The 24611-nt window shown below is 44.5% G+C and overlaps 1 protein-coding gene across 5 annotated transcripts; it reads right to left on the bottom strand.

The window, feature by feature from the left end:
• Positions 1 to 6284: 6284 nt before the first annotated feature.
• On the bottom strand, positions 6285 to 24554 carry TRA2B (transformer 2 beta homolog). Of its 5 annotated transcripts, none has more exons than XM_052685340.1 (9): positions 24415 to 24554; positions 19249 to 19382; positions 15204 to 15366; positions 14341 to 14529; positions 12904 to 13019; positions 11983 to 12066; positions 8468 to 8530; positions 7660 to 7733; positions 6285 to 6684 (listed from the first exon to the last, which is right to left on the bottom strand). In XM_052685340.1, exons 1-9 carry the CDS (start codon positions 24448 to 24450, stop codon positions 6674 to 6676), a joined length of 870 nt encoding a protein of 289 aa, XP_052541300.1. In that variant the 5' UTR covers positions 24451 to 24554; the 3' UTR covers positions 6285 to 6673. The 5 variants fall into 5 exon arrangements, with proteins under 5 accessions (XP_052541300.1, XP_052541304.1, XP_052541301.1 ...); XM_052685344.1 differs by lacking the exon at positions 24415 to 24554 and adding an exon at positions 24222 to 24240; XM_052685341.1 differs by lacking the exon at positions 6285 to 6684 and having other exon boundaries at positions 7652 to 7733.
• Positions 24555 to 24611: the final 57 nt, after the last annotated feature.

Genomic DNA, 24611 nt, shown 5'->3' with positions numbered 1-24611 from the left:
ACAGCGCCCCGCCGCCGGGCAGCGGGCGGAGCCGCGCCGAGCCGCGCCGAGCCGAGCCCGGCCCGAGCCGCCTCCCCAGCAGCGCGCCGAACCCCCGGCGCTGCCCCGCCGCCCCCCGGCCCACCGCCGCACGTGGAGCCGCGGCCCCCCCGGCGGGGATGGGCTGTGCCGTCCCCGCCTCGGGGAGGGAGCGGGCAGGGGGTGAGTGCGGGGATGGGAGCGGGGGAGATGGAGGGAAAGTGGGGAGGTGGGAGAGAGGGAAGAAAGTGGAAGGAAAGGCAGGGGGAAGAAAGGTGAAAGAGGGAGAAAAAAGGGAGGAAAGGGGAAAAATAGGAAAAGAAAAATCAGGAAGAAATAAAGGGAAAGGGACGACAAAAAGGAAAAGGGAAGGAGAGGGAAAAAAGGGAAAGGAAAAGGTGAAAGTAAAGAGGGAAGGAAAATAAATTGAAAAGGGAAAGAAAAGGAAGAGGGACAGAAAAATGGGAAATGAGGAGAAAAGGGGAAAAATTGGCAGAATAAAAGAAGAGGAAAGGGAAAGGTGGAAAAAAGAACAGAACGAAAGATGAAAAGGTAAAAAGAAAGAAGGGAAAGATACATTGAAAAGGGGAAAAGAAAGAAAGGAAGAGGGAAGGGAAAGAGGAAAAGGGGAAAAAGTATAAGAAATGAAAAGAGGGAAAGGAAGGGGAGAAGGGATGGAAGAAGGAAAAGGGAAATTGAAAGTCAGAAGGAGGAAAGGAAAGGGAGATGAAAAAAGGAAAGGAAAAGAAGAAAAGGTTAAAAAAGAAAAAAGATGGAAAAGGAAAGGAAAAAGCCAAATTGAAAAGGGAAGGGAGTGGAAAGAAAGGAAAAGGGAGGGAAGAGGAAAAGGAAAAATACAAAGGAAGGAGAAGGAAGGAAGGGAGGTTGAAAAGGGATAGAAAAAAGGGGACAGAAAAAGGGATGGAAAAAAATGAATCTAAAAGGAAAAAAGAAAATGAAAAGAAGGAAAAGGAAAAAGGTAAATAACAAGGAAAAGGGAAATTAAAGAAAAGTGAAGGGAAAGGTAAAAAACATACAAGAAAAGGAAAAAAAGAATGATGAAAAGGGAAGAAAAACAAAACGAAAAGAATGGGGGAAAAAAGAAGAACGGAACAAATGAAAAGGGGTAAAAGGAATAGAAAAGAAAGAAATGAAAGGGAGGAAGTAAATAAAGGAAGGACACCCAAGGAAGCTGTGGATACTGCTGCCAATGCACATCTCTGGCCGAGGGGCTCCAGCAGCCCAGCACATCCCCGCTGGCTGCTGGCAAAGCCCCCAGGCCGGCCACCCCTGCAACAAGCAGTGCCTGTCCCCAGCCCGAGGCCGTGGGCACCCCGAGGAACCAGCAGGTCCTGCTGCCTTGTGCTCAGCGAACTCCCACTGCTCCTGCGACCACAAGGCCGTATCTCTATGAAAGAGGCTGTGAGCGGAGCCTAAATAAAGGCGGTGGAGCCCAGCGTGGCGGGAGGGAACAAGTGTGCTTGGAGGGCAGCGCCGTGCCTGCTGCCAGCTGTCCTCTGCCAGTGGCCGGCGAGCGGATTGCCTGGGCGTGCAGCGGGGCGGAGGAGAGCAAAGCCCCTTCCCTGCTCGTGGCCGTGTCATGCGGCGGCGCGACGGTAGGAATAGCGGTGACGGGTGCTTGATGCCATGCGTACAGCAAAAATAGATGTGGTCAGACTGCGATGATGCAAAGCCAGAAGAATCCTTTCTCCTCCGATTTCTTCTTCTTCGCTCCCGGCGCAGCTCCTGCCGGGCTCGGCATCGGGAGCAGCGTTTTTGGGGGTGCTCGCAGGGCTACGAGGAGCCTCGTGGGGAGGGAGGGTGGTAGGAGCTGGTGCTTCCCATCCCGTGGGCACGTGGCAGCTGCCGGCTTCGTGCCTTCATTGAACTGAAAAACGACGATGCTGCATGCCTAAATTCAGCTCTTCCTGCCCAAGCACTTCATGCAGAGCTCCCACACGAGCTCATCCCTCTGCCCACGATGTTGGGCTTTGCAGAAGGAGCTCGCTGCCTTCCTCCTGATGCCTTCCCAGTGTTGTGATGGGGGTTGGAACTACATGATCCTTGAGGTCCCTTCCAACCCGGGTGATTCTGTGATTCTGTGACCTTATGAGGAGGTGCGGGGCCCAGGTTTTGTTCTAAGAGCAGTGCAGGTGGGGATGCGATGAGATCGTGGCTCTCGAAGGAGACGTAAGTTGCGTAATGTGTCTGGGAGGCAGCAGAGAGGTAAAAAGGAGGAAAAAAAAGGTGAGAGCAAGGGAAGGTCGAAGGAGGGATTGTTTAGTCTGGAGGAGGAGAAGATAGCAGGCTCGTGTTGTGTGTGAAGGGCTGCTCTGAAAAACCAGGGAAAATCTGGGGGAGAAGGGAACTCGTGGTTGATCGGATACAGGAGAGGAGGAGCTGGGGACATTCCTTGGCTGGAGATGCTGGGAGCGGGCAGACAAACATCTTCCAGAGGAGCAGGACCAAACAGAAGGCTTCAAATAGCCCCCAAATAATCCTTGCATCCCCCAGACCAACTCGGTTCCTTTGCACACTGACTTATTTTCTCATTCTGGTCAAGCAGCAGCAGTGACCGCGGGTGCCACAATACGCTGCAGGGAGCTGCAGCCCTCTCAAGAAGCCACAAAAGTACATCAGGTCTTACAGGTATTTATTCCCAGAAAGAGCTCGAGACATGCGTCAAGGACCCACAGGCTCAAGGTAGAGCAAATCCAGCACAGCCACAGAGAGTCTGAGAAACACAGCCTCAATTTCACAGAACAAAACGTTGCTGGTCCTGCCAGAGCTCCTGACAAGGGATGGATTTTCAGGAACCGTGATGCAAACACCTCCTTTTCCCAAATCTCTGTGTATCCACTCCTAGTCGAGTTACACAGTGCCAAGGATGAGGATGGATGGTGATGGTAATGTTGGCACTCTGCTGCAAAGGGAGCAGTCTGCAAACTCTCGGATCGCATCAGTGAACTTCCCTGAAACCAACCTTTGGGCTTTTAGAAATCTCCTAGCAAGGAAACGAGCAGCTACTGAGGAAAGGGGGAGGGGGAAGAGCTGCAGTCACCAGCACCAAGCACTACAGCATGAAGAGAGTGTTATTAGCCCTGTTTTGAGAAGATAGTGAACAATTTGGTTGGAAAATACATGTAATAATTTCACCCACAGTTTGCAAGGACACGAGTGAAGATTTACCAAGTTGCTTCCCTGGCTGTAACAAAACAGCAGGGAGAAATCCTAGAGGTGGACCATGAGGGTCTCCAAGGAATTACATCTTCTCCAGGGCTGCGCAGACCAAGACATAGCAGAGATTCAGTAGGGATGAACTAACAGTTCTTTCACAACGGGCCAAAGGGTTTCAGCGGCTGTCCTAACGTGACCTTAAAGGTATGAGCATCGAGGACCAAGTCTCTGAAGCAAAAACCATGTCCCAAAGATGCACAGCCACACAGACCTCCAGTTTTTATGCTGGAGTTACTGGAACCAATACACAAACGACAGAATTACCCAAAGCCAAATGAGGGAGCTGTGATGTAACACCCTGTGTGTGGAGGTGTGGCTTGAACAGCCAGGCCAGCACAGGGATCCGAGCCCCTCCTCACACCCAAGGAGAGCAATACGTTGTAACTCCCCTTAGCACTGATACCCCTGCTCACAGCAGAGGGTTGAATCTCTGAAAGTTCCTTCCACCTGGAACCATACTGTGACTCTGCCTCATCTTCACAGGGTTACAAACATCACCTGGTTTCCTTAGAACCCAAAATCCTCACAGCTCCTCACCCAGCTGAGCTCACCTTGGCTCTGCAGCTCTTCCATCCACCCCCAGTGCAAACCTTGGTCCACATAATCACAGCTACCTATCAGCTTTTCCCGTAACCTTCACATTGTTTTGTTTTCCACGCACTTAAGACTTTGTTTGCTGCAGTGTCTGCAGGAAAGAAGGTCAATGCAGGACACTTTGCATCCACCCAACAGATGTTGCTTTGATTGTGCTACAGCAGTCTGACTAAAATGTCACTAGCAGCACGTCCCGAGCAGGGCTTGAAGGCTTCTTCTCAGCAGACTGCACAGAGCAGAGTCTGCATTTTGCAGCCCCCACTATGGTGGAGGTCAGGGCTATCATTCCACGCCGCGTTTCCATCCTTTCCTGCAGTCCCTGGTGCACAAATGCACTACCACAATCCAGCTTCTGCAGTTCAGGATAGGCTTCTCCCTGCTTGGTCAATTTCTGTGCCCAATGCTGGCAGAGCATGCGGACATCCCGCAGTGATTCAGGCGTGTTTCAGAAGTGCATCGCATACCACAGCAATCTGTCACTCCTGCCCAACAGGGCAGCATTGCACACACTGGGGAGCAGCTCACCAGGGGCTGTTTCTGGGCTTGACAAGCAGCTCAAGTGATTCAGCAGCAGGAAACACCCAGATAAGCAGCTCTTCTGATAGCAGTGCAGATGTATCTTGACCAGCTCTGGATGCATTGACCCTACTAACATGGATTTAGGACTTCTGAGAACTACCAGGTGTAAGAACGTGGGGTAGGAGTGGGAAGATGCCCTTCTGGCAGCAACAGGCCATCAGACAAATTCAGTTGCCAAGAAGCACGCTGCAGATAGTGCAATCCTCATTTTACTAAAACATGAAAAAGCTTACCAGAGAACACCTATTCCTGACTGCATTTGTCAATCCCAGTTCCATGAGTCAAAGGATGTACAAGGTAGTGACTAATAAAACGTGGTCCAAAGAACAAACAGCTTCCCTGCTCTGCAAAGCAGAAAAGTCACACCACGCAGCAACTCCACCTTGAGGGGAAAAGCCCATTCTTGTGTCCTTAACCACAACCCTAGAGATTGCACTGATCAGGAACAACGCACAGGGATTCAAGCTGCAATGGGTAAATGGCTGCACGCCATCTTCCAGCATGGAATGCTGCTACAGGTTTGAATAGAGATGTAGGCTGGGTTGGGGAGATTGTTACTAAAAATTAAAAATAATCAGTGCTAAAGATAATTCTTATAGATACAATAAAAACTGAAATAAAGAACAGAATACCTCAGTAGCTGTAGAAACTTCCCTTTGTGAGATGATTTGGCACACTGATGTCAGCATTCCTGGCCTCTGCAAAGATGCCACAGGTAGGGCTCATTTCTTCAGGCCCTAGAATACCATCTCTCCCTCACGCAGTGGCACCGAATGTGCTGAAGTTTGCTTCAGAGAGCAAAAGGGAAAAGCAAGTAAGATGGTATATGGCCAGTCCTCTAAAAATCTAACATTCAGGGACAAATGACTGCCCCTGAAAAGAACTGGGGTGTAGCTCAGATCCTACATAGGTACGTAAGCACTTATTAAATTAAAGCATTTGGAAAGGGGATGGAAGCAAGCTCACACCAATGCCTTACCACTCAAATCCCAACTGGTGATGGCCTTGGTGGCACTCTCTATTGCTGACAGCCAGCGCAGCAGATCATACAACCATGATTTGTATTTTCTAAGCAAGAATGCACTAACAGGTTCCCAATCATCGATCCTTTTCCTCTGGTGCAACCTCATGGAGGAAACTCCACAGAAACCTCTGACTTGCTAGCACTAAACTGCTCTTACTCCAGGCCTACTACAAGATACAGGCACCTATGCTACTGGGATGGGGGCTGCTCTAGTTAGATGTAGTTCCACATTGTTCCCAAATCTTGCAAGTAGTCTCCCTCTATGTGTATGATATTCATGAATCCTAGTAGGCACAAATGGCACTTCTGACTGTTTTGAGTAGAAAATGGAAAGGAAAGCACTGAGTCATACCGCCTCCATCATTTTACCCACATATGCAGGTAAAGATGGACTTTCAAAAGGAAAAAAATCAACACGGTCTGTGTGCCTTTCGTAAGCGTGCAGCTATTTACTTCCCAGGAAACCCTCTCCCCCTTTTGAGCTCTCCTTAGAGGATTACATCTTACGTGGGATAAAGCATCTGCTAGCAGCTCACCCCCCCCACCCAAAGCTCAGCAGCATTACCGTAGGTTGCTAAGTTGTGCTGCTCCATGTGCACACCATCACTGAGTGCTGTTCCTTCCTCCTGCTACTGTGCACGTTACACATGGACATCTCTACGCACTGGGTTTACATACCTGAAGGTATCACAATTAGAAAACAATTACCCAACAACACAACCTTTGTGTGAACTTCACTAATGAACTTTGTGTCATAGGTTATGGAATATCGTGTACGTGTGGGAGCCTCTTTTCAACCCATAACTTATACTTGTCAAAAGCACAGGGAAAAAAAAAAATCAAACTTTTTTATTTTATTTTTCACTTTTTGAAAGCACTTTACACAGGTTTTGATCTTTAGAATACCTTGGAATCAGTAGAAAAAAACTAACTGAACAGTTTGTTTTTACAATAGAAACCTTTCAGGAGTCAAAATTGAGACTAAAAAAATACATGCAAAACATACTCCTTTCAAAACACAACTTGGAACAAAGCACCAAACTACACAAATATGCAGAATGAAACAGCATCACAGAAGTATTCTTCATAAAAGGTGTAAAAGTCACCTATTCACTAGGCACTGTTCACTTGTTTAAACAGAAGAGACAATAAAAATATTGTCCACAAACTCGCAATTTCAACTCAAAGGCTGTAGCTAGAAATTCCTCTACATGTCATGCTTTAATAGCGACCTGAAAGAAAAAAAATACACAGGATTAGACTTCCAAACACTAGCAGATCTTCAAAGTTCTGATTTCATTTGCACACCTCCAGTCTGCATCAATTTCCTAAGTGCCCAATGATCTGCCTGTCAACGCTTAACATCAGCACTGTTCTGTAAGCCCAATCATGTCAGACACACGCAGGGCTGACATTTCAGCACACAGCAGGTATGTGCACTGTAACTGGGGCTGAAGCCAGTTTCCCCATCTATCAGTAAAAGCACAGTCATATCAGAGATACTTCTTACAAGATACTAGAAAGGTTCTGCAGCGAGCTTCACAAACATTTGTTATTTTAGGGAACGGAAATCACTCTTGCTGGAACTGTCAATACTCTGAGTATTCCCACCCCAAAGTCAGTATCAGTAAAAGCACGGTCCCACCTGTCTTCCTTTGGACACAGACGGTAAATACGAGAATGCTGAGAACACAGCACATTCATCCTAAGTGTATCCATTACGAGGGGAATATGCTAGGAATGCTATTGCATCTTTAACTTTCTGCCAAAATACAGCTTTATCTGTCATGCAAATAAGCTGCTTTGACAAAAGCACCATTTAGATGCTGGCTTAAGTTAGCCTCCTCTTTTCCATGTTGCATCAGCAAATTTAGTCCCAATATCCAAACCTGTGAGTTCAGCTTTGTTGTTCTACACTTCACCAAACTCTCAACATGCTACAAACTGCTGCCCAATCTGAGTTCCCAAGAAAGAAGCACTACCAAGAAAGAAAAAAAAAAAGCAGCATTACCTAGTTTATTTTGTTGCAAACTAAATATTTGCTCTACCCTCAAGGTTGCCACTTGCTCAATGTAACTTTAAAGGGAACTGTGATTCATAACAACATAAATACAACCACACTAAAGCCATTAGGGATGGGAAAGCTCAAAGGAAGAAGCTGAGAAGTGGAAATGAGCTTTTGACACGAGAACTCTAGAATTACTTACGAGGTGAATAGGACCGAGATCTGGATCGAGATCTGTAGCCCCCTCGGCTGTAATATGGGGATGGTGATCTCCTCCTGCAAAACAAGGCCACAGAAACAGCCCCTCTGTTAAACCCCGTGCTGATGAGTGGCAGCAGCTCTATGCAGATACTGTTATCTCAATCAATAGCGTACTGAGGAAAGCTAACGAGAGTATGAAGACCTGATCAATGCTTCTACTGGAGAAAAAGCAAACCTTTATTAAAACTCAAATAGTCTTTTTGTGAATAAAGGGCCAGATTGATATTACAATGGACTAGTAAAGGAAATAAGCTCTCCTACATTCACTAGGAGAATTCACATTCACATTTTACACATATGAGTTTTCTGTTTCAAGCCAAAAGCATCCCAAACACCCAAATTAAAAGCCCAATCACACTTTGAGTTTGAAATACTCGTCTGGATGAACAATTCTGGGATACCTTTTCAATCCAACCACAAGTTTCTCAGTTCCTTACCTAGTTTCTCCAATCCCTTTAATAGTCATTCACAAAAACTATTCAGGACATTAACTTCTTGGCACAGATCACAAGTTTTTCTTGTGTAAAGCTGCACTAACCTGCCCCCATACTAACCTCACCCCTTCACATAATGAGGAAGCCTTTGAAATAAATTCCACTGCTCATCCAAGATTCTCAAGCATTCAACAGTAGCCCAGTTGCTCTTACTGCATTTGAAGATATCCTCAAACTCAATTCAAACATCCCAAAGATGCTGCGCAGAAGAACGTTTCCATTTTTTACTGGACACCAAAAGCTTTCCTGGCATACCTGTAAAACTGATCTCTGTCCTGAACAGCTCTCCATCCTCCTCCTCCTCCTCCACCTCCTCCTCTGTGAAGACAGAAGCAGAACAGTTTTGAAAATTTAACAAAGAAGCTCACCATGCAAGTAAAAAACACGCTCAATCATATGATAAAGTGAAGAGAAGAAAACATTTGGTAGCTTAACTAGATAAATACTTTGTTACTTCCCTACTACCTTCATTTTTGACTCCCAGGTGTTAGCTGAACACCAAATACTGAAGGTGGCAAGGTGCAGCTGCAGAGGTCTTGCACTCCGCTGGCCAATACTGCGTTTTACATCATACTCTTCAACAAATAGTGATTTCAGAGCAGTATGAAGCCTCTGCTTTTAAAAGCATTTCCATTCTCAGATGCTTATCCATTCAAAGCATGCAATTTTATTTATTTAAGCCTTGAAAATCAGATTGCTAAGGAAAGATGACCAAGGTGACACCACAGCTGAGGTAGACACCCTTAACACTTCATCACGCTTAAACAGGGCATCTCCAGAACAACTTCTTGTACAGAAGTCACCTGGAACTGAACAACAGGTTATAATACTTACACAATATTCAGTGGCTGATCTGCTACTTCCACAGATTTAGATATAGCAAAGCATTACTGAATCAAGTTTGGATTATGGAGCAGGTGTGACTATCACAGCTCAAAAAGGCAGCAATCATACGATAGTCAAGAAAAATCCACTACATTTCCAACCAACAGGTCTCCTATTTTACTTTTTCCCCCCAAAGCAAAGTTTCTCCATTTGGAAGATTAGGCAGTGTGCATTATTTTGCATCCCTATTTTGCAGGCTGAGTATTCCACAGCAACATGAGAAAAACTTTAGCATGATAACTCCATCCTGCATTGTATTTCCCTTCAAGTTTCACTGCACAGAAAGCAAATAAGGAAGAAAACGTAAAGTAATTATTGCTCATTGACTTTCTAGGGTTAAGCACTACTGTGTAACACTTGCAACTCAGGATTTACAATTTATTTACCCCATTTCCCTTATTCAAGGGAAAACCCACAGCTTATGCAACACTACTCTGCTCTCTCCTTCAAACAAGCAATACCTGCAGGATAATTACTAAGTATTTAACTAGAAAAGACCATGGTATTTGTAAAGCAGACACGTGCAAACATCTGTGGCTTACTTTCAATCTTTTCATATCTGCTTTACCTGCTGTATCAGTATCTGAGAAGATATTAGAAAGGTTCTGCATTGAGCTTCACAAAGATTTGTTATTTTAGGGAACGGAAATCACTCTTGCAGAACTGTCAATACTCTGAGTATTTCCACCCCAAAGCCCTGAATATCACATGACAGACACAGAATGGGAGAGCACACAGGAAGGTCAGAACATCGCCAGGAGCACAACTGCCTGCAAGAGCTGAACCAACGCGTGGCTATGAATCCTGCTAGCACTAAAATCAGCACCAACTGAAGCAGTTCACTTCTTGCAGGCCTGCTTTTCCTCCCCTAATTCACATACTCTTCTTTGTACACAGTCAATCTCAGTCTCTGCATCTATTCTCAGTAGAATGCTCTCGGAAGGGAAAAAATTCAAACTTCTGATAATGTTTTACAAAAAGATCTGAGCCACAGTTCACCATCAGGAACCACAAGAAGACATGTTATACCATAATCTAAAGTGAGGAATCTAAAGGAGGAGTAAGTTACAACTTAAAAAAAAGTACAGCCAGAAAACCTTGATAAATCCTTTGTAAAAGGAGATCTGTACCACGAGCAAGTTCAAGAAACTGACAACATAAAACTATTACCAAACATTCTATAGCCCTGTTTTTTGCTGGTCTCTGTATGCTTTTGCCATTTTTATAAGTTTATCACAATTCCCCCCAGAAGGAAGAATGAAAAAAATGGGAGAAACAGACTTCTCTGTTCCCCAACATTTCTGGGAGCTGCTTCAGTTGTTTTGCCTGCTAGCTTTCATTTCATTATCTTCAGGACATTAAGCAAGATGAGGATAATTGTCAATTTTTTGTACCTTGTGCAGAATGCTTGGTCAAAGAGCTACTTTTGGGTCTCATCTACTTCATGTGGAAGCTTATGTACAATTGCTGGCAAGATGAAAACCAATACATCTTGTCCTTGTAGCAGCTTAACCTTGATAACAGGCATGCATTTCTCCAGGATGTTCAAAGCCACTGACGTAGCACGGAAATGGATTGTTAAAGGCAGAAAATACTCTTTCCCAGAACTATGAGCAAAGCACTCATGTCTCCAGCATTCACTGTCATGATGCAGAGGCACCTTGATCCTCCCCCTGGCCCCTGCAGTGCAGAAGCACAGCTAGGCAGGGAAGAGAGAAACAGACCAAATCCACAATGACAGGCTGGGAAAAACAAGTGTTTGCGAGCAGTAGGAGAGGAAAGAGGAGACGGCTGTCCTCAGTGACATACGAATGTCCTCAGGACCATACAAATGTAAACACAGAACATTTTCTTCTACATCCAGAAGAGCACACTGCAAGGATTTAGATTGTTCATTGTCTGTGAGCTATAAGAGAACGTAATTCAAACTCGTGCTTCTCCAAACACTGTCATCAAGCAACCGTCACAGATGTACCCAGTGCTGATGCATTAAAGCACAGCAAACAACTCAGAACGGCTCTATGATTCTGCAACCAAAGGTACATTGGGCAATTAGATAAAAAAAAATGAAGTGTCATCTTCGTGTCCAATTTGACGTGTCTGAGTCAAATTCTAGGAATTTCACATGACACAACTCCTCCTGTGTTCCGTAATAGAGAACACAGAATATAAAGCCAGCTGTGTCACCAAAACCAATTAAGTGCCAACCAAGTTTTCAACAGATTTTCTACCAACTTTACTAGCCCCCCAGCAATCTATGTTGCCACCTGGAAATTCAGCACTTTCAGAGAAGTTAACTACTGTACTATTGAAAACCCAAGACTGCAGACAGAAATAAGAAGCCCAAGTGCCTGCAGTAGAACATCTTCATCTGAGCTGATAACGGTATGCTAAAAAAAGCCTTGCCAAACAAACTTCCAGTACAGAACAAGCAATCCTGTAAGACCTGGTTCTTTGCCTTGGCAACATTTGAGATGTCATAATTGTTCATAGGGGATAATGGTGAGTACTGAAGCATCCTACCCATTGTCTATTACATTCAAAAACTAATTTAAATTTGGCATTAAAATGCAAACTCAAGTATCAGATCAGCACCTGTATTCCCATCATTTTAACAATGGAAAAGGAAAAAAAAAAAGAGCATTTAAAAAAAAATGTGAGTGCAGAGAACGGTACTTTGTTTTCCATAAATTAAAAAAAGCAATGCAGAACAAACCACGCTCAAGTTAAACAGCACAAAGCATTTCTCATATCTGAACAACCTCATTTGTACTGACCAGCCATTTTCGTACCGAGATCCCACAATTAGAATGAGCACAGAAATATCGTGGCACACAGTGGCAGAATGGAGGCGAAGCAGTTCAGCACTGCAGCCGTTGCCTCACCTGTATGACCTGCTGTAATAGTCACGATCGTCGTACCCTCTGTCATATCCCCTGTCATAGTAATCCCGCCGCCGGGAGCTGCCACTGCAAGTGACAACAGACAATTTCACTTAATAACAAATCAATCAATTCTGTTTGCAATGCAGTCAGTCAAGCATGTGTCATTTTAACTGACTTAAGTCACTGGCCCCCATTCTCACAGTTGAAGTGATGGTGTGAGTGCTTCCCAGTGCTGTGGATGGAAACAGAACTACGTAACAGCGCTGTTTAAAATGCTGCATCTTTAAAGCAGCTACTGTCCTCTTTGTTCTGAAACCCCTCAACGTTTTAAGGCAGGCACACAAGGAATTCTATGTGCCTGCACCAACTCCTCATTCACTTCTAACTCCCAGGAAGCTTTTGGAAGAATTTCTCTATTAAAAAAGATAAACTTAGAGCCTCAATACAACACCAATACACAGCCAACAGCACTGTAAGCAGAAAATCTCGGGAAAACAACTGAAAGATTACTTGGGAAAACAACTCACATTGCTGGTAACTTTGTCAAATGTGTACACTATGGATAGGGCAAACTGCAGCAGAGCTGCACAGTAGTATTTGTTGAGGGACACTTGGAAAACTAGAGCTTGCGAAGCCACTGGTATTTGAGAGCACACAGGGAAACATCCACCATTCAGAAACAACATGAAATAATTTAGAAATCCTCCAAAATTCTTACTGCAGGCTTAAATGTGTAGACAACTTACATTTGGACTGCTTAACTAATGGACACAAGTTTCTGCTTACTGTAACCTAGACTGACCTCAGATCAGCCACTGACAAATTGTTTTGCTGCTGTTATTTTGTTTTTTAGAATACAGGATACGATGTATCCTGACCCTTACACTTCCAGGGGAAAAAAAAGCCACAGTAGTAACTTACTAAGTGGGTCTTCCCATGTAGATTCCAGGGGTAGGTGTGTGAGGTCTTTTTGTTATGGAAAAGTCTACCCGGATTCTTCTTCCATCCAACTCCATTCCATTGGCACGTTCCTTAGCCTAGGCACAGATAAAATACAGTTAGCTGGAGGTATGAACTTTACTACCTACACAAATTCCTAACCACTGCTTGGAATATTAAGAAAAGCCCTAAAAAATCTCAGTTAAGGCAGTTCTAAATTTCGCTTATGCCTCACATTTATCTGAGCCTAAAAGCTAAGACATCCTAGGCTACGTGGCTATAAGCTTCAGTAATTACTTAAACACGACTTATATTGTGTCAAGTGTCTGTGAGGAACATAATTTACCACTTGTTTCACTGTTTCTGGTATGATCAAGAAGAGCCTTTGAAAATGCTTCTACGAGGAATCTTAGCTGCTCCAACACGGAACTTCACACACAGCACAGAAGCCCCCCACTGCTCCAAAAGACATCCTCAAACCCTGCCCTAACCTTGACTACAGTAATAACTGAATCACAAGCAAATACTCAACAAAATATTTGAAATAGTTTTTGTTTTTCCTGCCATGTAGGACAGCTGACATTCAAAGCTTCAGTTTACCATGGAAGTCTTATGCCAAATTTCAGGGGGAAAAAAAATAGCCACTCAGATGGTACAAAGTGGAATTTATGCACAAGATAAGCCTAATCAAAGCACTATCCAGGGCAGGTCTGAGGGCAGACTTATACACTTAACAAGCTCCTTTCTCTGATCATTCTGTAGCAATTGTTAAGCATATATTCAGTAATTTGTTGTTCAGCAGAGACATCATTTCAATACAAAGCCTGTCTGGCCTTTTACTGTTAGGTGAAATTTTCTCCCCCCTTTACAACTGAAGCACTAGAAGCAAGCAGAATGCATGTTAATGCTTCCCTAGGGCACCTGAGCATTTGAGAACACTGAAATACCAGTCTGGGGTACTCTTAACATTAAACAGAAGATCACATATGGAATTTTGGAAGAACACAATTAAGAGAAAAGAGAGCACGTGTTTCTATTTTCCTTTTCTTGTTGGCAGTTCACACTACAGTAGGTTGATGTTTGCTTCTGTGAATTATACAAGCCAGTCCACACAGACACCAGAATCATAGCCTTGCACTATTTCCTCTAATACAAAGGATGCCTCTTTTGAGCAAACACTGACATTTTATCATGAGGTCTGAAGTACATTTTAGGCTCTGAGAATGCAGGGAAGATACCGTTGAATTAGCTTGCGTTATGCTTATTTCATCTAGTGAAAGCAATTAACACAAGAGGTTCCTGTGTCACATTTTAAGGTCAAGCAGTGAGTTACCCAGGCTACATCCTGGTATAAAACATACATCCCAGCAACCAAAAACACAGCAAACATCCCACACAGTCCATGCCACAGCAACTTACCTCCTTAGCATCCTCAACGTTTTCAAAGTACACAAATGCAAATCCCCTTGAACGTCGAGACTGCTGATCGTACACAATGGAAACATCAGCAATTGGACCATACTTGGAGAAGACTTCCCTCAGATCTCGTTCTGTGGTGTACAAGCTCAACCCAAACACACCAAGACAACAATTTGGATCAGGATTTGCCTAAAGGAAGAGAGAAGCATCAGAATAAACACCCGTGTTTGCTACACCAGGAATAGCACAAGTTTGTATTTGTCAGAGCTTCAACAAAAACACACTGCTGAGACCACAGCCGGGTTAAATTGAAGGAGACACTTCTAATCAATCCTACAGACATAAATCCTTCTCTCATAGAAATACTTTGTATTTCCAGAAGCCCTGTACCAACCATAGAGGCAGCACACACAAAAAAATACTGTCTTTGCTCCAAAGACATGCTGGTGACTACTGAATGTGGATACAGAGAGGCATGGATCACGTCATACATTTTAGCCATTGCTTCCTCGCCAGCTTTAGCTGGAATCCCACTGCTCTCAGTCACCCGAGATTCAACAGCTTTCTAGTTGCTTTACAAGCTCTTACTTAATGAGCCACTAAGCCAGCTTTAAATTAAATGTTTTAGTTTTCCAGACTTTCTAGATCTAGGGAAGACAAATGCCTCTCCCTCCTAATCCTACCTCTGCCCTCACTGCATCCATCTGCTCGTTTACTACAGCAGGCACACCAACACCAGCCTGCACTGCCAGCACTCATCTTTCCAACACACCTCAGCAGGCTGCATTCCACGGAAAAGGAAGACGAACGAATGCACGGATTTGAAGATACGCAGCAGTCATCTACAGGTAGAGCACACGTACCCTGTTCCCAATGTGGCGCCTGCGAGTAGACATGGGGGAATGGCTGTGACTGTGCCGCCGCCGGTAATCGCGACTGTACGACCTACTTCTGGACCTCCTGTGAGAGCGGGAACGAGAGCGTGACCTGGTGTAGTGCCTGCGGGAACTCCTCCGGGATCTAGATCTGAGGAAAAAAGAAGAGGGACAGTGTTTTTCTTCCAGAACCCTGCAAAAGTACCTCAGATAGTCATAAGCAGAAGTCTGAATAAATGTATTTTAAGAACCTGTGGTGGCACGTGATTAAGCTACGATCAATTGAGTCATTAATCTCAAGGACCGATCTCTCGGTCTTAACGTATTACTGAAAAAGAGGGGCTTCAACATTTTGGTTGGCTTTTGATTCCTCAAAAAACTTCGAACTTGCTTTGCCCAGAACATTCACAGCACTTACAGCAGTATTTAAGTAACAATAAAATAGCTGAAAATTCTCTCCCAAAGACTTAGTAGAAAGAAGGAACAGGAATTAACAGCAAAGGTGGCTGTCACATGCACAACTGGAGAGGTGCACACTTCTGTTCACTCTAGCACTCAGAATAGCACTGCCTTCAATGACACAGATAGACAAATATTTCTTTTAAAGAGTTCATAATGACAAACACAGGAATCTGCAACACGCCCCCAAAACAGAGCTTAACAGGACTGAAGAAGTTAAGTGGTAGTACACTTATTTACCTTTTACTGTTTTAACAGTTATTTAACATTAGCTGTTCGTACACGTTTACATGTTCACCATTCAAGTGTATTTAGGCAGAGGTGCAACTGCTCACAAATTTCAGCCTGCTTCTACTTAGAAGTGTTTAGTGACAGCACCAGCTCCGTGAGGCCAATGAACACTCCAATTCCTTCAACTAAGCCCTCAGCTCTCCCAGTGCAGACAGCCCTGCCTGAACAGCTAGGCAGGCGCTGGAGCAGCTACACCCAAGTGTGGTGTGCTGTTTGCAGTCACTGAATGACCTGCATTCCATGCAGCTACAAAGAAAATGGCTGCAAGACTAAGAAGTGCACTGAACAGTTTAATATCCAAAGGTCCTTAGCCATAAGTTACTCATCTTCATGCTCTTATTTGGGCCTGAACGCTCTTCCCCTTTTGTGGAAGCCGACTGAGCTCAGAAGCCACTGCTGCAGGACTAGGTGTCACACAGTAGCCCAAACACTGCCCTGGGACAAACGATGCTCTTGATCCAAGCCACTTTTTACTCCCTCCTGAGCATTTAACAGCTTCATCCACTATCAGGTTTTGTCACCAGCTAAGCATCTGTCTTTGACCTGTTCAGAAGTGAGCCCAGCAAGTCTTGCCTTCCCCAGCTTGAAGAATACATACACTTCCAGAAGAAACGACTTCAGCATGTCCCATTACAACACTTAGGTATGCACAGAGAACAAGTAATTGGGAAGGTGGGTGGGGTATAAGAACAAAATATTGAAAGAAACAGAAGAGGGAACCTCCCGGAGGCAGGGAAGATTGTATAAAAAGACAATGAAATAATAAAATGAGAAACTCAGCATGTGCACACAGCGACATCTCAGCCTCTGGTACAGGAAGCCTGAAGACAAACACAGAATCGATGTTCCACATTCCAGAAAGCACCCACTACAATGAACAAAAGCTAGACCCTTCTAAGCTAGATAAACCACTGAGAGAACAAGGCTTACTTTAAATAGGCACTGGTCATATTGCTGTCTTAAATGCTAAACACTACTGCCATTTTTCTCCTCTGCTGCAAAACCATCACAGCTGAAAGTCATGTTCCTTCATCAAGGATTGCTTAGACATTACAAAGAACCAGGCAAAGACAACAAGCCTGGGCAGAATACCTGTTGTTTTGCTGATGAAAACTTCAAGAAAAACAGCTCTGGATTTTTCAAATCAAAAGCATCCACAGCCCAAAGGACAAACATGCAAAGACACAGATTTGGTCCTAAGAGAAGTTCACATTTATAAAGCTAGCAGCTCAAAAATATATTTGCAACAGAAAGAAGCACACACTATGAAAGACTTCACAGTGCTCTCTCTGGTGAGAGCCAGAGCTCATGACAGTGATGGCACTTCAAATCAAGATTTGAGGATACTGGTTCTGCATACAATTCACAATTCTGCTAACGAACCATCTTAGGCTTACAAGATCCTTTTGTTTTTTCCAGCTGTAGGTATTTTCAGGACAGCTGTTAAATGCTCAGGAAGCTGTGGCAGTCATAAGCACCTACTGCTGTTCATCAAAAAGAAGTCAGATGCTATGGTACAATTTGAAAGGTTCCTTGCAAATGGAAATATTTGCATGGTTACTTTAAAAACTGTATCACAGCAGCAAGACTTGGAAGGCCTAGTTCTTGTGTTTGCCTCTAGCAGCATTTCAAACTATGTGAGGCTGCATTCCTACATGGCATTGAGGTTATTCTGCAAGCAAAAAGCAGCGCTTCAAAGACTAAGGAAGCCCAAGGGGTTACTATGGTGCAGAAGAACATGCTGGGCTGGGTCTTGACTTGCTTGCCACTCTAAAAGGTTCCTCAAGGAAGATGTGTGGTCTCTACCCACAGAGCCTTTAAAAGCCCAACTGTATGAAGTTCCAAGAACACCATCCAAACCCAGAGTAGTCTGTCTGAAACAGAAGTTTGGACAGGACCTCTCCTGAGCCATCCTACAATCCCATCACTACTGGCAACACCAAGTATTCATTCCTTCAGCTTCACATTTCTGTTCTTGCACTACAGGTTAAGTGTATGATTTGACAGTTGTGTCTGACTGAAATATACAGCAAGAACAACCTCGTTCCTCTGCTGTCAACATTCTTGAGAAGGTATTTACCTTGCCATTAAAGTCTTTCAGATTGTTCATTCTAACCTTACAATCCAGCCTAAGCACAGTATACATCATCATTTTCCATCGGGGGTGACTGCGTGATGTCTTCCAGAAATGTTATCCCTCCCACACCCTGACCCTGAGGCTCTGGTAAACCTAATTCAGAGCTTACACACAAAAACATATTGTGAACAGCTCAGCTGGAAACGCTACCACTGAAACCCAAGCTTTTGTTTGTTTTTCTCCTCTGAATGCTTACAAATGACTGAAGGTACCATCAATACATTCATCCTGCACTCGGCACTGAATTCTCTAGACTCTTCAGAAAATAATGCCATTCACCCTTCTGCAGGCTTTGTAGCCTCTTCATCCTTACTTTTTAATTATGTACCCTCTGCACAACACCCATGGTAAGCCCAATGCCAAGTGGGCAGTCCTGACGTTTACTGCCTTGTTTTTGGACCATGGGCATATTTTGTGTCTCAGTAAGAAGTCTGTTAGTGGTTTCAAGGGGGATGCTGTCACTGCCTGCAGCCTGCTTAGCAGATAAGTCAAAGGACTGGTAATGCAGTCCTAGAAGCATTTTCATGCATTCAATTCCGGAACAAATAACAAAGTTACTTTCTCCACAACTTTTTTGGAAGCTTAGGAAGCTGCCCAATCTTTAGAGCTCTTCAGACAATTTCAAGTTCGATTAGAACATGTTTATATGCTGACAGGTCAGTTCTGTTTTTTATTATACTTATGTGCTTCTTTCTCAGAGAACGAATCAGCAATTATTCTAAAACATCAGTGCTTCCAGTGAAGAAAAGAACAGTGTCACCTAACACATAAGATGTGGTGACATGTCAGTTTCTTCCAGTGAAGAGGAAAATAAAACAACCCAGAGGTCCTGGAGCATCAGGCTCAGAAGCTAGCCATTGTTCGCAGAGTAACTTCAGAGGCAGGCCAACTACAAACCAGACCAGCAGAGATACAGGCCTACAAAGCAGAATGCTTCTCAAAAAGGGCTGCAACAAGATCTAACTTGATCATCCGGCTTTCAAATTCTGAAACCACACAAGCCTCTTTGCGTATGCACCATCACCAATGACCCTCGGTAACAGAACTGGGCTGCAGTGCACTTCAGTTCACCTCTGACATAGTAATCCATAATAATCCAAAGACATCTGACTCGCCAAGAGGAGGAAGAGGTAAAAAGGAACTCACCTGGATTCAGACCTGGATCTAGACTTTGACCTGGAACGCCTTGAATCCTCCTTAGATCGAGATCTTGCAGGAGTGTGCCTCCCCGACTTGCCAGACCCATGAGCACTTCCGCTTCTGGAAGCAGAACGGGATTCCTGCACGCAGATATTGAAAGCCTAATTTGTACACGAGTTCTGGTTTACCTACGGTCTGTAAACAAGCTCCAGTGAAATAAATGGTAAAAATTCATATCTATGTGTCCGGGCAGTTGGCATTAGAACTGCCTAGATTTTTAAGAAGTTCTTCCCTGGTAGACACTTCTTTACCCTGCATGTACTTTTGCTATTAAACAGATAATGCATGCATGTTTAGCAAAATATACAGGGACACATAAACAGACTAGTAATTACTTAGCGTAGTGCTTTCAGATTCCAGATTACTTCTTATCTTAACTTCATTTTTATTCCTTTTCTTCATTCTTCCGTTTCAAATTCTGACTTCTTTCATCTTCCCCACTTCACACAAATTGCTCAATATTCTACAAGTGGGACTTCTGGTCTGATAATTAGCATGCATTCACTTTCTTTTTTTTCAAATTTCAGCTTCACTTATTCCTGAGCTTCAAATAATTCTCATTTATAAAACTTGTCAAATGGCGACTTCCGCATTTTCCTTCTTCAACATTAACCTTAATAGAAAAAGAACAGGATGAAGAATATTTAAAAACTCCAGGATAAAATCTAGTGCCAAAACTGAAACTAGAAAAAAAAATGTTCTGGACTTTTACTACATATGCAGAATCATATCTACCACTTCCCTGTTATTTTATAGACAATTTCAGTTTAAGCTTAGCGCTACGTAACTAAATTTGCTATTTATGCCTATATTTAACAGCAAATGCACCACAGATCAACTAGCGACCTACTGATCAATGCCAGCATGAGCAAACTTCCACACTTGGTACTTTATGAACCACGTACTTAAAAAAGAGCCTGAAGTCAAGTTAAGCCCCTGCTGCAGCCAGAGATGCCTCAAAGTAGAAGAATGCAGAAAGCAGTGCAGTTCCTCTGTCAGCCACTTCCTTCCACAACCCTGTTGCTTTCTGGGAGGTGCTTACAGGCCGTAAGCCTGTGGGAGTGCTCCCAGCTCGCCGTGCTGCTCTGCCTGCACCGGTTACACACGCAGGCCTCACGCCTCCAAATGGGAGTTTTCCAGAGTGAAAACAGACTTCTGTGCAAAAAAGCAACACACTCACATGCTGCCCTGCAAGAATATCCCACCTGCTCTATTATTTACATGCACTCTGCTTTGGTAACAATCTGAGCTAATTAGGGCTTTCAGACATGTTGTTTCTTTCCAAATCAGACAGGATTTGTTCAAAAACATTCGATCTATCTCTAACATCTCTTAAATCTCAACACTCAACTTAGAGGGCATTCTGTATCATTCACAAAATCATTCGCTAAACCAATGTTTAAGTGCACTTAAGCTGCTTCCATGTGACTTACAACAGAGATTTGCTATTCACAATTGCCTACTGTAAAATAACAGTTCAGAGAGAAGGAACTTGCAGCGTGAAGCAGAGTTTTAATTAATTAATACTAAGAGCAATAGGAAGAAAGCAAAGTTAGTCAAAGCCATGTTCTTCTTTGCCAAAACAATTAAGGTGTTTTAAGCCATTGCCACCATACTCAGCAAGTCTGTGAAAGGCAGTGGAAATACTGAGGCCTGAATTACAAATTAGTTTACCCTAAACCTGCTATTTCCTTCAAAAGAAAAAGCCCATGTAGATGAGTTCTGAGCAAATGTAAAAGAAGAGAGTTGGAAAAAGATTTGAAGAAGGGATTACACACAAAGAAACAACAATTAAGGCCGTTCTTCCTTTGAGGGAATCTACTACTGGCTGAACATAACCCTCTCGACAGACTTCAGCTAGGCAGAAGGAGCAATGCACAGAGACAGAAGGGCTCAGACTGACAGGACAAGAAATGCTCACTGCTGTGGGAGGAAGGCAACAAGGAGCACCACGCACAGCAGCACCCCCACACCCTTCTGAGGATTTTTGGAAGTCATTAAGCTTTGAAGAAATACAGTAGGAAAGTGCTATTAGCATAAGCTAATGGCTGATGTCTTCATCTGCAAGCCCCAAACTTTATGCCCCATTGTGTGACCCGCTGAAGGTCCACATAAGCTTGCCCCACTGTTCACAGATATTGGGATATCCACTACTTTTAGTCTTAACACATTGCCTGCTTTTCCTTTTTGCTCCTTTGTGAATTTCAAGCGTAAAAAAAAAAAAAAAAAAAGAAAAAGATGCATCAGGCTCACACCATGGGGAAAAAGAAAATATAGCAGGCACTATTGTTCCTGCCATATTCAAGTACTTCTGGTAAGCAAATCAAAGCTGATGCTCCTTACTGAAAAGCTACTGTTTCTAAACATGAAAAGCTGAAGCATAGACAAAATCACCACAGGCAGAAGCAGCTGCATGGTATGCACCAGAACTGTGTTAGATCTCTACTTCCCAATCCAATTTTTCCTCACACTGTAGAACTGTAGATTTGTCTTACAACTTAAATAGTCAGTATTACTGGTACTATTTATACTAAAGCCTCACCAACTCAGGTGTTTCCACTCGTTCTCCTGAAGGAAGGCATACAACCTACCACTGTGCATTACCAAATCTGACTGCAGACTGATCCAAGGTGTCAGGGTGCCAGTTTCACACACGCTCAGCCATGCTATTCCCAAATTTACCAATGGGTCAAACAGAAAAAAAAAAAAAAAACAAGAAAAAGAAAAAAAAAAAAAAACAAGAAAAAAGCTTCTGTTTGTCCTTTTGAGGCACAGGATCAACTGATCACTCAGTACTGAAAAAAGCCCCTCAGCAAAAAAAAAAAACCAAATTACTTTCTGACAGCTCAGGATACTGCACTGCCTACCAGGAGGTGTGGCCTGAAGCTGGGGGAGGAGGCACAAAGCACGACCTACCTTGGTGGCATCGTGTGACCACACTGCTTCTAACCTTCCCAGACCATCAATTAATTCACAAGGTGAATAGCTATCTGCAGGCTGCAAACATGCAGGGGGCAGAGGAAGCAAGACTTTCTGGCAACCAGCCTTTTCTCCAGCCCTACTTAGCTACACACTGTACTGAGCACAGTGAATGAAAACAAAAGTGTCTTCAGAAACAGCCATAGTTGGTTATGGTGTGCTGCCAATATTCTGGTGCTTGAAGCCATGTATCACTGAATAAGTTATCATTTCTTTAGCTTTAAAGTTTCTAGAGTTTAATTTCATCACGAAGCATAAGCTGAGAAAGAGTTTGACTGCAAACATTCAGAAAACAAACAAAAACTATGGCATAAGACAGTTTAAGTTCCTGCTGCCTCCAAAACAGCAAGTGCCATTACTTGTGGAAGCACCCAGTACTGCTTCTTCATCCCCAGAACTGACAGAGTATTCACGGCTACCTCATACAGCTGGAAATGGAATCAGACAAATTCAGCTGATCCGGTTTCCCAGATCTGACTGTACAAACACTGCTACAAGGGAGAAAGCAGGAACACACCTCTTGTCGGCAGCACAGACTTGCAACAGCTTAACAGACAGCTGTAAAGTCATAACCTCGGTTATGCATCCAAGCAGAGTTCCTACTCTGCAAGTAAATTTTGGTGCTTGCAGCATAAGGAAACAGAAGGCCACCAACTAAAACAGAAGTTTTGGTTATTCAAACAAACACACTAACCAACATTGGTAGTAACACTCAAAAAGCCACTCCCTCACCTACTCTAGAATAGCAAGCTTCTAACTAAATGGCTGCATCTGTCAGCTTTGCACCTTTTAGTTTTACAAACAACTGCATACAACTTACCTATGAGTCAAAGCTCAGTTACAGAGGAATAACATTCTTCTAAACATGCTCTAGTCAGTTGCAACTTACTTTAAACCTTGTTCACGATGAAGATGGTCTGTCCATTACTTTTTTTTTTTAAATAAAAGTACACAAATACAAAAACAGACATACTCTACAAAATTATGTTTCAAGAAGGCTCTACAATAAGGTCTTAATGTTTCCTACCATTCTAAAAAAAGAAATAAAGCTCTATGCAGGTTAGCCTGACAAGTGTCTCTAAAGTTAAACTACTGTCTTAAACTGGTTTTGAGCCTGACTTGCACAACTGCAATTAAATCTACTTAAACTAACATGCAGAAATCCCTGGGTACACGAGATGCAATGCTCCCTAATGGGAAACACACCTGGGATAAGAATGACATGAACTGTGAAGAAAAGAGCACTGGGGGCAGAACAAGTCTATTCCTTAACACCAGTTTTCAGTATCCAATTCCATCCAGCGTTTTCTAGCCTCCAAGGATGACAACTTTCTGACCTATCCTACCCTGAAATAGTAACACTCACATCCTACCAAGCTTTGCTGTAGCAAAAAGGCCATTTTCAAAGAAAGATACAACAAGACATTGTAGTTTCCCTCCCCCCTCAGTTTTATTACGTTTCAATTCTTTTGACCCCTGCAGTGAAGGTTTAAACTCCGAGCTCCCTACCAGCCCCACAATTCCTCGCTCTGCAAGTTAAAAACTGACGCTGAGACAAGCAAAACACGGCAGTAAGGGCTACAGACCTCGGAGATTAAAGGAGAAACGACTGCAGTAGAAAACCTCCCCCCAGAAGCGGATGGCGATGCAGTTTTGGGGGAGGATAACAAAGGACAAAGAGGCGGCTGGGTTCCTCCTCAGCTCCGCCGCTCCCCTTCCCCACCCCAAGCCCCCGAGCCCCCACAGCCGCCCCGTGCCCCGAGGGGCCGCCTTCCACCGGAGCGGCAGCCCGCGGACAGCCGCAGCACGGGGAAGGCCGCCCCGCAGCGCCGGGCCCGGCCCGCGCCGCCCGCCCTCGGCCATTTTGTCCCTCTCGGCGCTCCCGGTCACCAGCCCAAGATGGCGCCAGGCCGCCTCACCGCCCCGCCGCGCGCCCCCACCTCCTTTCCCGCCGCCATCTTCCCGCGTCGAGCCCGGCCCCGGCCCTCCTCAGCGGCCTCCTCGCCGCCGCCGCCCCTCCCGCTCCGCCCCGACGGCGACGCGGGGGCGGCCGCTCCACCCGCCCGGAGCCGGAGGAAGTGTGCGTGTGAGGGGAGGGGCGGCCGGGCCGCGCGCTCAGGCTCCGAGTATTACCCGCTCGCCGTAGTTCTGCTCCCCGCTGTCGCTCATCGTCCCGCCGCGCCACTCCCCGCCACCGCCGCGCCGACCCGACCCGACCGTCCCCGGCGCCAGCGCTCTCCGCAGAGGAAGTGACGTGTGCCGCTCGCCGCGGACCCCGTCCGTCCCGCCGCCCGCCTTCAGCGTGAGCCCCGCCCAACGGCCGCGAAAAG

This window comes from Tympanuchus pallidicinctus, unplaced genomic scaffold (assembly GCF_026119805.1).
Source record: "Tympanuchus pallidicinctus isolate F22 unplaced genomic scaffold, pur_lepc_1.0 scaffold22, whole genome shotgun sequence".
Taxonomy (NCBI): Eukaryota; Metazoa; Chordata; class Aves; order Galliformes; family Phasianidae; genus Tympanuchus; species Tympanuchus pallidicinctus.
This window is presented reverse-complemented; position numbering and strand designations above follow the sequence as displayed.

Coding starts and splice junctions, on each gene's coding strand:
- TRA2B (XM_052685340.1), bottom strand. CDS start 24,450: ATGAGCGACAGCGGGGAGCAGAACTACGGCGAGCGG. Junction 14,530..15,203: donor GGCGCCACATTGGGAACAGG/GTACGTGTGCTC, acceptor CTCTTCCTTTAG/GCAAATCCTGATCCAAATTG. Junction 8,531..11,982: donor TATTACAGCAGGTCATACAG/GTGAGGCAACGG, acceptor CTGTCTTCACAG/AGGAGGAGGTGGAGGAGGAG.